Raw genomic sequence first — 13,925 nt, 5'->3', positions numbered from 1 at the left:
TTTTCCATCGTAGTAAAACTACTGCATTAGAGAATACCCTTTCTTGCAAAGTCAAAAACAGTTGGCACTTCCAGGTTTGACCTGCTTCTCACATTCCTCCTTCTCCTATATTCATGGTGAGAAGGCCCACACACCTTCATGGCTCATTTGACTTGCTTTCCTGCTTACACTTTTCTTAATGACCTCTCCAGTTCATCTGTCTTCAGCTTTTTGTCTCTAGTTCCACCCCATCTTTCTTTACTTTGAATTCCTCCCTGTCTTTGACCATGCAATGTCTCTCTTAGGATTTACTTTATTTCAGCGAGCCTGCTTTACTTTCCCTTTGACATGCTGTCTGTCTCTTTCTCACATTCCAGCCCAAGTTCATGCTGGGGAAACTTCTCGATCCACCCAGTGCCTCCTGGAGAGCTGTTCCACATTCTTTTAACACATCTAACCATGGACTTTTCTCTAGTGCTCTTCCACTCTGTGATTGCAGTATATCAGGCTTGGCCCCTCAATACAGGATTCCTAAAAACACCCATATGCCTTAAATGAACTCTGCTCATTCACAACACTGGTAATTTTATAGATTATCAAAAACTTTCTTCCCCAGTGCACCATGCTCTCCCCAAAACCCACCGAATAGTGCCTCTTGCGGGTCTTGTCCACACACTTCCCATGCAGGCATATCCTGCCCTTGCCACACTGTGTGCCCTCAGCCGCTGGCAGCTTCTTGGTCAGACACACCATCTGGCCCTTCCTGATTACAGCGCACCACAAACGAGCACATACATCCATGCCTGGGCACACTGTGTACTCGGGCCCGAAGGCTAGCTGGCACTGGCGCATTGCATCATAGCTCTGACCAGGAAGTTCCTCAGGACCAAGCAAAGGATTATGTGGCGTATCCAGCAAACACTCCGCTGCAGTGGAAGAGAGCAGAATTGGGCAGTCAACAAAAATAATGTGCTAGTTAAAGTTTTTTTTTTTCCTGTCAGATCACACAGAACACAAGCAGCTTTGGTTATCTCTGAATGGTTTCAGACATGCAGCTCATTTTTTGGAAATGTTTTATAAGCCCCTTAGAAGAGTTGTGATGTATTTAAAATTAATGCATTTGGGAGAATGACATGTCCATGAGAAGGTTTGTGGTTGTAGAATCTTTTTTTTAAATCCACATTTTAATGAAAACAGGGCTTTATGTTATGTTTTTACTTTCTACTATGTCTATCAATAAAACTGTGATGATTAGTCCCACCATTTCCATCATCAAAGAAGTCAGTGATGGTGGCTGAGGTGCAGCGGCTCCAGGGTTTGGAGGCGTCGATAGAGGTCAGGATTGAAGACATGAGTCTCTTGTCCTCTGTGGAACCAAACCTCTCCTCACAGAACTTTGAGTCATCGTGAGACAAGCCTAGAAGGTGCCCTGAAAACATACATATACGTTAGATTGTTAGTGAGTGACTTGTGAGTAATTTGTGGGTTAGAGCACTAACCCATCCATCATCTGTACTGCTTATCCATCAGGATCATGGGGGATGCTGGAGCCAATCCTATCTAACACTGGATGAGAGGCAGGTTACACCCTGGGCAAGTTGCCAATCTATCACATGACTAACACTCAATCAACAAGTCCTCAGAATCATCACAGTTGAATATTCATAGTCAGAGACCTATTTATTTGAGGCTATAGAGACATTATTGTTAGTGAGTGACTTGTGAGTAACTTGTGGGTTAGAGCACTGATCCATCCATCATCTATACCGCATGACATAACATCTATATAACATCCATGAAATGTAGCAGTCAGGATTTAGACCTCATCATAGCACAGAGACAGCATTGGTTAAAGTAGTAAATGACCTACTGTTGGCGTCTCATCAGGGCTGTGTCTCACTGCTTGTGTTGCTTGACCTTAGTGCAGCATTTGATACCATTGATCATTCCATTCTATTGGATAGACTAGAAAATGTTTAGAAAATATTTAACTGCTCGCTATCAGTAAGTTGATGTAAATGGTGATTTTTCTAGACATACTGAGGTAAAGTTTGGTGTTCCACAAGGTTCTGTCTTAGGCCTACTGCTTTTTTCTTTTTTATGTTACCTCCGGGTGATATTATTCGTAAGCATGGTATTAGTTTCCACTATTATGCTGATGACACACAGTTGTATGTTTCTGCAAAACCTGATGAGAGACACCAACTTAATAGAATTGAGGAATGTGTAATGGACATTAGACACTGGATGTTTATTAACTTCCTTCTGCTTAACTCTGACAAGACAGAAGTACTTGTACTAGGACCACAGACAGTTAGAAGTAGGTTTTCTGATTACACAGTAACTCTGGATGGCCTTTCTGTTTCTTCACGTGCAGCAGTAAAAGACCTCAGGGTGATTATTGACCCCAGTCTTTCATTTGAAACTCATATCGATAACATTACCTGGATAGCTTTCTTTCATCTCAGAAATATTGCTAAGATAAGAAATTTAATGTCACTACACGATGCAGAAAAACTAGTTCATGCTTTTGTTACCTCCAGGTTGGATTATTGTAATGCCTTACTGTCTGCATATTCCAATATGCATAAACAAACTCCAGTTAGTTCAAAATGCAGCAGCAAGAGTCCTTACTAGAACTAGAAGATATGACCACATCACCCCTGTCTTATCCATGCTGCATTGGCTCCCAATCAAATTTCATATTGTTTATTTACTACTGACCTTTAAAGCACTGAATGGTCTCGCGCCACAGTACCTGAGCGAACTTCTGGTCCTTTATGACCTGCCACGTTTACTTAGATCAAAAGGTGCAGGCTATCTGCTCGTACCTCGTATAGTGAAGGCTACATCAGGGGGTTAGAACCTTTTCTTACAAAGCCCCACAGTTATGGAACAGCCTTCCAAGTAGTGTTTGGGAATCAGACACAGTCTCAGCGTTTAAGTCTAGGCTGAAAACATATCTGTTTAGTCAAGCCTTTTGTTAATATTGTTTGAGGTAAAGGAGTAGATCTGGAGGGTCCTCAGACATATGGCCCTTTTCCACTACCCTTTTTCAGCTCACTTCAGCTCGCTTCAGCTCACTTCAGCCCGACACGGCTCGCGTTTCGACTACCAAAAACCAGCACGACTCAGCTCGCTTCAGCCCTGCTTAGCCCCTAAAACTCGCACCGTTTTGGAGTGGGGCTGAAGCGAGCCAAGCCGTGCCGAGTGAGGCTGGGGGCGTGAGCAGACACTCCCCTGTGCACTGATTGGTGAGGAGGAGTGTCCTCACATGCCCACACACGCCCCGCGAGCGCGCTGGGATCTGTAAACACCGCAAACCCGGAAGAAGAAGAATTACGAGAATTTCTGAAGCCTTATGCGCCTCGCCTCATCTATACGCTCTTGCCAGTATCTGTCCGCGTTGTCGGTGACAACAAGCCACAGCACCAAGACCAGCAACACTAACGACTCCATGTTTATTGTTTACTATCCGGGTCGTGAGACTACCACTTAAAAGCTCACTGATGTCACTGTTTGCGCTGCTTAACGACATCACCTGACGTCCACCCACTTTCGCTAACTCCACCCAATGTGTCCACCCACTTCCAGCCAGCATGGTTCAGCGCGGTTGTAGTCGAAATGCAACTCCAACAGCCCCGCTCAGCTCGACTCGGCACGGCACGGCTCAGCCGCGTTTGTAGTGGAAAAGCGGCAATAGAGTGTTTTGGTAAACTGGGACGTATGGATGCTGTCAGTCCCCCACTCACTTGCTCACTTGAGTTTGTTGATGGTGTAGTGGCTGGCTGCTTTATGTCCCGGGGCTCCCTCATGCCTGTGTTACCTTCTGGCGCTCCCCTTTTAGTTATGCTGCTATAGTTAGTTTTGTTGGAGTCCCTGCTTGCACTCAACACAAAATGTATACTGTTCTTATTCATCAGGTGACATTGGGCATACCTAACAATCTGTCTCCCCCCCGTCCGTCTGAGTTACATGTCAATCCTGAGATCGAGATGCTGACCTCTTCTGCTCCTCGGACCTGCTTGATCCATTCTGATGCCCTATGTCTGTCTGGAGTTTCATCACATTGCTCCTGTGGAGGACGGCCCCATATGGACAGTCGAAAGTCACACTTGGAAGACGCTCTGGACACTTATAGTAATGCTTTTATTGCTGAGGACTACAGTTGCTAACTTTAGGACTGCAGTTATCATGAACAGTTTTGCACTCAAGTTTCCATCAATGAAGAGTTATAACATCAATGAAACAGACTTCGTGTTAAATCTGTTAAAAATGTTATAATCACGTTGTCTGTTATCACCCAAACGAGGATGGATTCCTTTTTGAGTCTGGTTCCTCTCAAGGTTTCTTCCTCATGTCATCTGAGGGAGTTTTTCCTTGCCACCGTTGTCACAGGCTTGCTCATTGGGGATAGATTAGGGATAAAATTAGCTCATGTTTAAAGTCATTAAAATTCTGTAAAGCTGCTTTGCGACAATGTCTACTGTTAAAAGCGCTATAAAAATAAACTTGACTTGATTATGACCAGAATTATGAAGCGTCATGATGTCAACTAATTTGGATTTACAACCCCGATTCCAAAAAAGTTGGGACAAAGTACAAATTGTAAATAAAAATGGAATGCAATAATTTACAAATCTCAAAAACTGATATTGTATTCACAATAGAACATAGACAACATATCAAATGTCAAAAGTGAGACATTTTGAAATTTCATGCCAAATATTGGCTCATTTGAAATTTCATGACAGCAACACATCTCAAAAAAGTTGGGACAGGGGCAATAAAAGGCTGGAAAAGTTAAAGGTACAAAAAAGGAACAGCTGGAGGACCAAATTACAACTCATTAGGTCAATTGGCAATAGGTCATTAACATGACTGGGTATAAAAAGAGCATCTTGGAGTGGCAGTGGCTCTCAGAAGTAAAGATGGGAAGAGGATCACCAATCCCCCTAATTCTGCACCGACAAATAGTGGAGCAATATCAGAAAGGAGTTCGACAGTGTAAAATTGTAAAGAGTTTGAACATATCATCATCTACAGTGCATAATATCATCAAAAGATTCAGAGAATCTGGAAGAATCTCTGTGCATAAGGGTCAAGGCCGGAAAACCATATTGGGTGCCCGTGATCTTCGGGCCCTTAGACGGCACTGCATCACATACAGGCATACTTCTGTATTGGAAATCACAAAATGGGCTCAGGAATATTTCCAGAGAACATTATCTGTGAACACAATTCACCGTGCCATCTGCAGTTGCCAGCTAAAACTCTATAGTTCAAAGAAGAAGCCATATCTAAACATGATCCAGAAGCGCAGACGTCTTCTCTGGGCCAAGGCTCATTTAAAATGGACTGTGGCAAAGTGGAAAACTGTTCTGTGGTCAAACGAATCAAAATTTGAAGCTCTTTATGGAAATCAGGGACGCCGTGTCATTCGGACTAAAGAGGAGAAGGATGACCCAAGTTGTTATCAGCGCTCAGTTCAGAAGCCTGCATCTCTGATGGTATGGGGTTGCATTAGTGCGTGTGGCATGGGCAGCTTACACATCTGGAAAGACACCATCAATGCTGAAAGGTATATCCAGGTTCTAGAGCAACATATGCTCCCATCCAGACGACGTCTCTTTCAGGGAAGACCTTGCATTTTCCAACATGACAATGCCAAACCACATACTGCATCAATTACAGCATCATGGCTGCATAGAAGAAGGGTACGGGTACTGAACTGGCCAGCCTGCAGTCCAGATCTTTCACCCATAGAAAACATTTGGCGCATCATAAAACGGAAGATACGACAAAAAAGACCTAAGACAGTTAAGCAACTAGAATCCTACATTAGACAAGAACGGGTTAACATTCCTATCCCTAAACTTGAGCAACTTGTCTCCTCAGCCCCCGGACGTTTACAGACTGTTGTAAAGAGAAAAGGGGATGTCTCACAGTGGTAAACATGGCCTTGTCCCAACTTTTTTGAGATGTGTTGTTGTCATGAAATTTAAAATCACCTAATTTTTCTCTTTAAATGATACATTTTCTCAGTTTAAACATTTGGTATGTCATCTATGTTCTATTCTGAATAAAATATGGAATTTTGAAACTTCCACATCATTGCATTCCGTTTTTATTTACAATTTGTACTTTGTCCCAACTTTTTTGGAATCGGGGTTGTAGATAAATCATCATCTTTCTTAGTCCATGGATTTGCTATAAAAACACAGCAAACACAAACACGCTTTAACTGCTGTGTGTTCTTTCTCTCTTCGTCTCTAATCAGGTCTACAACATGGTTCTATAGTTCAACAAAACTCTTGTTTAGTCTTGTTTCTACTTTGACTTAATTCAATTCATTATCGAGTTAACAAGACCTGTGTTTGTTGAAGCTTGAGTTTTAGAGCAGGGAAAATATTATTATATGGTGCAGTGCAGTTTCTGAACACTTGTATACACCGATCAGCCATAAAATTAAGAACTCTGACAGGTAAAGTGAATTACATTGATTATGTTGTTACAATGGCACCCGTCAATGGGTGGGATATATTAGGCAGCAAGCGAACAGTCAGTTCTCAAAGTTGATGTGTTGGAAGCAGGGAAAATGGGCAAGTGTAAGGATCTGAGTGACTTCGGCAAGGGCCAAATTGTGATGGCTAGATGACTGGGTGTGAGCATCTCCAAAATGGCACATCTTATGGGGTATTCCTGGTATGCAGTGGTTAGTACCTACCAAAAGTGGTCCAAGGAAGGACAACCAGTGAACTGGTGACAGGGTCATGGGCGGCCAAGGTTCACCAATTTGCATGGGGCACGAAGGCTAGCCCGTATGGTCCAATCCCATAGAAGAGCTACTGGAGCACAAACTGCTGAAAAAGTTAATGCTGACACCTTTCTGTTTCAGCCAGCATTAACTTTTTCAGCAGTTTGTGCTTAAGTAACTTTTCTGTGAGATTGGACTGTATGGACTAGCCTTCGTGCCCCATGCGAATCGATGAGCCTTGGCCGCCCATGACCTTGTCACCCGCTCAGTGGCTGTCCTTCCTTGGACCACTTTTGGTAGGTACTAACCACTGCACACCGGGAACACCCCACAAGATGTGCCATTTTGGAGATGCTCAGACCCAGTCATCTAGCCATCACATTGTGGCCCTTGTCAAAGTCGTTCAGATCCTTACGCTCGCCCATTTTTCTTGCTTCCCACACATCAACTTCGAGAACTGACTGTTCTCTTGCTGCCTAATATATCCCACCCCTTGACAGGTGGCACTGTAACAACAATCAATATAATTCACGTTAACTGTCAGTGTTTTTAATTTTATGGCTGATCAGTGTAGAAATGCTTTATGGTGTTTGGTCCATACCAATTTCATGTGCAACAGTGAAGGCAGCGTGCAGGCCATCGTCTTCTATAACAGCACAGCTCCTCTCTGGAGAACACACCGTGCCCACATCAGCCATGCCCAGTGTATCGCACGAGTGATGTCCGCACAGATCCTAAAGAGAGCATATACATGCATGACTCAAGTTCATTTGAGAACTTCACTGGGCATTTTAATATCAAACACATTCTAATGAAAACACACAAATATATGAGGGTAAGTCAAAAAGTTCTAAGACAGATGTTATAATTTCAAAAGGAATTCAAAAGAATTAAAAAAAGGAATACAAAGAAGGAATTCTCAGATGGAAACATCGCTTGCAGAAGTGTTTAGACTTAAATGGAGGATATTTAGAGAAATAGCTTTGTTATTTTCATAAATAAAGATTTTTTCCTTTGTCTTAGAACTTTATGACTTACCCTCGTACACATACGCTGTATTGCAACTGCGCACACAACAGTGGCAGCTTTACTGCAACTGTACACACCAAAAACTCTTTTAATGACAGAGCTCTGGGCTGTAATAATAGCAATAGGAAACAACTTTAAATTACACCAACTTGTCTGGGGCCTATCCATGCCCACTGATAATTTTGGTGTCTTGCTCATTACTTCTTATTCACACTGATCTATCCACCCATGTGTTTTGTTCTGGTTGACTGAGGTATTGATCTTTCTTTTCTTCCTTTCTCACATGCAATTACACCTTCAGGGCTGATTATTGTTCAGCAAGGGAGCGATCAATTAGGTGATCAAGTCACCATGCTCTCTGATTCACATCTCAATATGAATACACACATACAAATGCATGTGGCTGCCAATAGTAATAGTTAATTATAGTACTTTTTGAACTTTAGAATTATACACAACCCCGATTCCAAAAAAGTTGGGACAAAGTACAAATTGTAAATAAAAACGGAATGCAATAATTTACAAATCTCAAAAACTGATATTGTATTCACAATAGAACATAGACAACATATCAAATGTTGAAAGGGAGACATTTTGAAATTTCATGCCAAATATTGGCTCATTTGAAATTTCATGACAGCAACACATCTCAAAAAAGTTGGGACAGGGGCAATAAGAGGCTGGAAAAGAAAAAGGAACAGCTGGAGGACCAAATTGCAACTCATTAGGTCAATTGGCAATAGGTCATTAACATAACTGGGTATAAAAAGAGCATCTTGGAGTGGCAGCGGCTCTCAGAAGTAAAGATGGGAAGAGGATCACCAATCCCCCTAATTCTGCGCCGACAAATAGTGGAGCAATATCAGAAAGGAGTTCGACAGTGTAAAATTGCAAAGAGTTTGAACATCATCATCTACAGTGCATAATATCATCAAAAGATTCAGAGAATCTGGAAGAATCTCTGTGCATAAGGGTCAAGGCCGGAAAACCATACTGGGTGCCCGTGATCTTCGGGCCCTTAGACGGCACTGCATCACATACAGGCATGCTTCTGTATTGGAAATCACAAAATGGGCTCAGGAATATTTCCAGAGAATATTATCTGTGAACACAATTCACCGTGCCATCTGCCGTTGCCAGCTAAAACTCTATAGTTCAAAGAAGAAGCCATATCTAAACATGATCCAGAAACGCAGACGTCTTCTCTGGGCCAAGGCTCATTTAAAATGGACTGTGGCAAAGTGGAAAACTGTTCTGTGGTCAGACGAATCAAAATTTGAAGTTCTTTATGGAAATCAGGGACGCCATGTCATTCGGACTAAAGAGGAGAAGGACGACCCAAGTTGTTATCAGCGCTCAGTTCAGAAGCCTGCATCTCTGATGGTATGGGGTTGCATTAGTGCGTGTGGCATGGGCAGCTTACACATCTGGAAAGACACCATCAATGCTGAAAGGTATATCCAGGTTCTAGAGCAACATATGCTCCCATCCAGACGACGTCTCTTTCAGGCAAGACCTTGCATTTTCCAACATGACAATGCCAAACCACATACTGCATCAATTACAGCATCATGGCTGCGTAGAAGAAGGGTCCGGGTACTGAACTGGCCAGCCTGCAGTCCAGATCTTTCACCCATAGAAAACGTTTGGCGCATCATAAAACGGAAGATATGACAAAAAAGACCGAAGACAGTTAAGCAACTAGAATCCTACATTAGACAAGAACGGGTTAACATTCCGGCGGCACGGTGGTGTAGTGGTTAGCGCTGTCGCCTCACAGCAAGAAGGTCCAGGTTCGAGCCCCGTGGCCGGCGAGGGCCTTTCTGTGCGGAGTTTGCATGTTCTCCCCGTGTCCGCGTGGGTTTCCTCCGGGTGCTCCAGTTTCCCCCACAGTCCAAAGACATGCAGGTTAGGTTAACTGGTGACTCTAAATTGACCGTAGGCGTGAATGTGAGTGTGAATGGTTGTCTGTGTCTATGTGTCAGCCCTGTGATGACCTGGCGACTTGTCCAGGGTGTACCCCGCCTTTCGCCCATAGTCAGCTGGGATAGGCTCCAGCTTGCCTGCAACCCTGTAGAACAGGATAAAGCGGCTAGAGATAATGAGAGAGAGAGGGGGGGTTAACATTCCTATCCCTAAACTTGAGCAACTTGTCTCCTCAGTCCCCAGACGTTTACAGACTGTTGTAAAGAGAAAAGGGGATGTCTCAGTGGTAAACATGGCCTTGTCCCAACTTTTTTGAGATGTGTTGTCATGAAATTTAAAATCACTTAATTTTTCTCTTTAAATGATACATTTTCTCAGTTTAAACATTTGGTATGTCATCTATGTTCTATTCTGAATAAAATATGGAATTTTGAAACTTCCACATCATTGCATTCTGTTTTTATTTACAATTTGTACTTTGTCCCAACTTTTTTCGAATCGGGGTTGTATATAAAGCATCTAGACAAAATAGCCCATAATACTGAAGTGGGGAAAATTCAACAGAGTTTTGAAAAATATTTATTAAAACACACACACACACACACACACACAATTACATAAGCAGTCATCCCCGTGACTATATAAAATATGGAGTGTAGAGAGGTTTTTCTCCCTTTCATTACTCCTGTAGCAACAACTAGCAATGCAAACAGAAATGTTATTAAATGTCATGTCTTGCCACTTGAAAGGAGAATCCTTCATTCTTATGGTACAAATATGTGTTTAGTGAATTGGAGTTCACTGCCTCTCTTGCAGGAGAAACTGTTGTAATGATGCACAAATTGTGATGAATGCAAAACAAAACAACAACTGTTACGGCTAGGCTCAAACCATGACAAAGAGGAAGACACAGGGGTAAAGTTCAAATAATAATTAAGTTATTATAATAACAAAATACAAGAAAAATCAGCAAAGTGGAATGCATGAATGCGTGAACAATGAGCTCGTGCGTGTTACATGCAAAAAAAACCAAAAGAAAGGAAAAAAAAAAGAAGCTCCCCCGGGAAACGGGGAAAAAAGTGGTTTTAAGGACGTGGCGACACCGGGCCCAGGTGTCGCCAATTCCCGGGATGGTCTGCAGCCACGCCTACAAGAAACACACATACACACACACACACAAAGCAAGACAAACACAGACAAGGCCAGCAGACCATCACACCCCCTCCCACAAAAGCGGGCTCCTAAAATGGAGTCCCGCCCACCAGTCAGGGCTAACAAATAAACAACCATCCCAACAAAATTAAACATAATAGAAATTAATTTGAACATTTGGACACATTAGACCAGCTACTATACAATTATCTAACCCTCTTAATAAATTCACAAACCATAACCTGGGGATGTTAACGTCTGTCCCACAGCTCAACACACACAACCTCTCCCCAACTCGGCAACCGGTGCACCTAGGAAGCATATTTAAGAGTACAGGAAGGGGCAAAAGGCAAAGAACTGTGAGAACAGAGAAGTCCACCACGCCTAGGGGGCCCTAGACAACGCGTCTGCCACCACGTTGTCTGTCCCCTTGATGTGGCGGATATCCAGGCAATAAGACTGCAGGAAGAGAGACCATCTGATTAGTCTCTGATTCGGACAATGTAAAGAATTAAGAAATGTGAGTGGATTATGATCTGTAAAAACCAATACAGGAGTACTACCACCAACATACACATCAAAATGTTTCAAAGCAAGAACCAATGCCAAAGTCTCCTTCTCCACAACAGAATAATTCCGATGATACACATTAAACTTTCTTGAGAAGAAGCTAACAGGCTTGTCTATGCCACACTCATCCTCCTGAACCAAAACAGACCCTGCACCCACAAGACTAGCATCGACAAAGAGCTTAAAGGGACAATCAAAACATGGTGCTGCCAAAACTGGTGCATCACAAAGGAGCCTCTTCACCTGTTGGAAAGCCACATGACAAGCAGGAGAAACATCAGACCACAGTTGAGCACCTACCAAGCCATTGCCAAGAATCACAAAGATCTCTTCAATTGGCAATGCAGGACAAACAGCAAGTGCAGCCTCACCCTGAAACAAGTCACAATCAAGCATTACTTTGTGTAGTGGCACAAGCATAACATTTAAACTCATTCCCTGAACTGGCACTGAACTGCCCAGTTCAGAATTTTCAGACAGAGGCAACACCTCAGCTTTAATAAAAGAGTCAAATGCCCCTGTGTCTCTCAAGATTTTAACAGGCACTTTTACATCACTGCCAACCAGAGACACAAACCCCGTTCTAATGAATGGCAAATAAGAATCAAGTGCACTGACAGAGTGTATTAGCTGTGGCTCGCCATCAACCATATGGCTATCAACAGCAACAGGTTTATTAGAACGTCCAGGTGCGGCCAGGCCTGCACCCTTAGGGCGCGAACCTGGAGGTGGCTTAGTATTACCAGACTTGAGCATGTAACAATCAGCTTTCCAGTGGCCACGTTTATGACAAAAATTACAAATCTTATATGCATTACCAGAACCACTAGGCCCACTAGTAGGCAGAGGAAATCTGTTTGAACGATTAAATAATTCAGCAGGTGTACTACCACTACTGGCCTGAAAACGATGATCAGATGGAATGTTTTGATGGATTAACACAATCATCAGCTAAAGCAGCTGCTTCAGCTGCAGTACGAGCCTTGTGCTCACATACATAAGTGGCAACATGATGAGGAACAGAATTTTTAAATTGTTCTAACACAATTAGGTCACATAGACCATCAAAATCGGACACTTCGACAGAAGAACACCAGCGGTTAAAATAAGTTGTTAAATCCCGTGCAAACTCTAAATGGCTCTGTCTTGGCCCCCTTTTCCATGATCTAAATTTCTGCCTATAATGCTCCGGAACACGCTCATATGCTTTCAGTACAGCTAATTTTACCTTATCATAGTCTTGACTATCACCAGGCGACAAGGCTGAAAACGCCTCTTGCGCCTTACCAGTAATCACACACTGAAGCAATAATGCGCGAGCGGAATTGGGCCAGCTTTGCGCATCAGCTAAACGTTCAAACAAAAGAAAAAATGTATCAGGATCGCTCTCGGAGAATTTAGGCACTAAACGCAAATTACCCCGCACGTCAAAACCCAGTGTGTCAGATTGATCGACGCTAGAATGTAAGCCAGAGTTTAACCGAGGCGCAGGTGTAATTTTGCCCTCCCTGATAACTTGGAGCTTATGTTCTAGATCTAAACACGTCTGTTCAGTCTCCTGACGCAACTTTTCAACTGCTAGATCTTTCTGGAACTCCGCCTCAATCTTATACTTCTCATGCTGAATTTGTAACAGTAACAACTCTTTCCGCTGATCAAAACTCAAGCCTTCCATTGATATAGCCAACGGAGACGTAATTGAAACTGGTTCATGCTCAATTAACACACCTGTAGCGACTAAGTTACTCTTCACAATTGCCTTAACCTTATCCTTTGCAAATTGACCATTTACCTCCAGCTGATAATGCTCTGCTAACTTAAGCAGCTGATCCTTCGTACACTGGTCTAATATCTCCTCCGACGGAGAAGCAATAAAATCTTTAACTTCCACCGTCGGCATTATACCGCAGTGCGCAACGTTAAACAAAACAAACAAAATTAAGTGTCTGACTCCATGCACAAGACCCCCAAACTGAAGGCCAAACAAAAACAATGCCTGTCCCGCTACCTACAAAGCCCCACAACCTATTTAAGCTGCTGCCTAGCTCTTCATGTAGCTACTGGCGGTGGGTAATTAAGTGCCAAAGCCCAGTAGGGAGAAAAAGCAACCAGAAACTGGCGACTCCTCTCACACTATGGAAACACTCCCGAGACAATTGCTCTGACCGCTTTCACCACAACACTACAAACACCCCCCCGACGAAGTCCAAAGGGACAACGCCGCTCCACCTAACAAGGGACATTCATCGCTCATTTAACTCGAACCAGTGCAACAAGTCAAACACTTACCTTATTAAGCGTTGCGCACCGAGGCAGAGCTTCCAAACTTTACCTGAAACAAAACTGCGCCTCCTCAAACATAGAGACTTCCTGTTTCATTAGCTCTACACCTGTAACCTGAGCTAAACGTGAGGGAATACCCACTACGAAGGGACATACCTAATGACGACATGCCATTCACAAAATTGACCCGCAACGCTTGCAGATCAAAAAAACTGCATCAAACAATTAA

The 13,925-nt window shown here is 43.0% G+C and overlaps 1 protein-coding gene across 1 annotated transcript in view; it reads right to left on the bottom strand.

Moving 5' to 3' along the window:
• Positions 1-13,925, bottom strand: part of LOC132866071 (A disintegrin and metalloproteinase with thrombospondin motifs 5) — a 40,629-nt gene that overhangs the window by 13,589 nt on the left and 13,115 nt on the right. The window contains exons 2-4 of the mRNA XM_060898641.1: positions 7,338-7,470; positions 1,241-1,408; positions 622-905 (exon numbers count right to left, since the gene is read on the bottom strand). Of these exons, the coding sequence (XP_060754624.1) occupies positions 622-905; positions 1,241-1,408; positions 7,338-7,470 (585 nt within the window). The remainder of the gene's footprint in view (positions 1-621; positions 906-1,240; positions 1,409-7,337; positions 7,471-13,925) is intronic.

Source organism: Neoarius graeffei, chromosome 18, assembly GCF_027579695.1.
Source record: "Neoarius graeffei isolate fNeoGra1 chromosome 18, fNeoGra1.pri, whole genome shotgun sequence".
NCBI lineage: Eukaryota > Metazoa > Chordata > Actinopteri > Siluriformes > Ariidae > Neoarius > Neoarius graeffei.
Note: the sequence above shows the minus strand (reverse complement) of the source record. Positions and strands in the feature narration are given on the sequence as shown.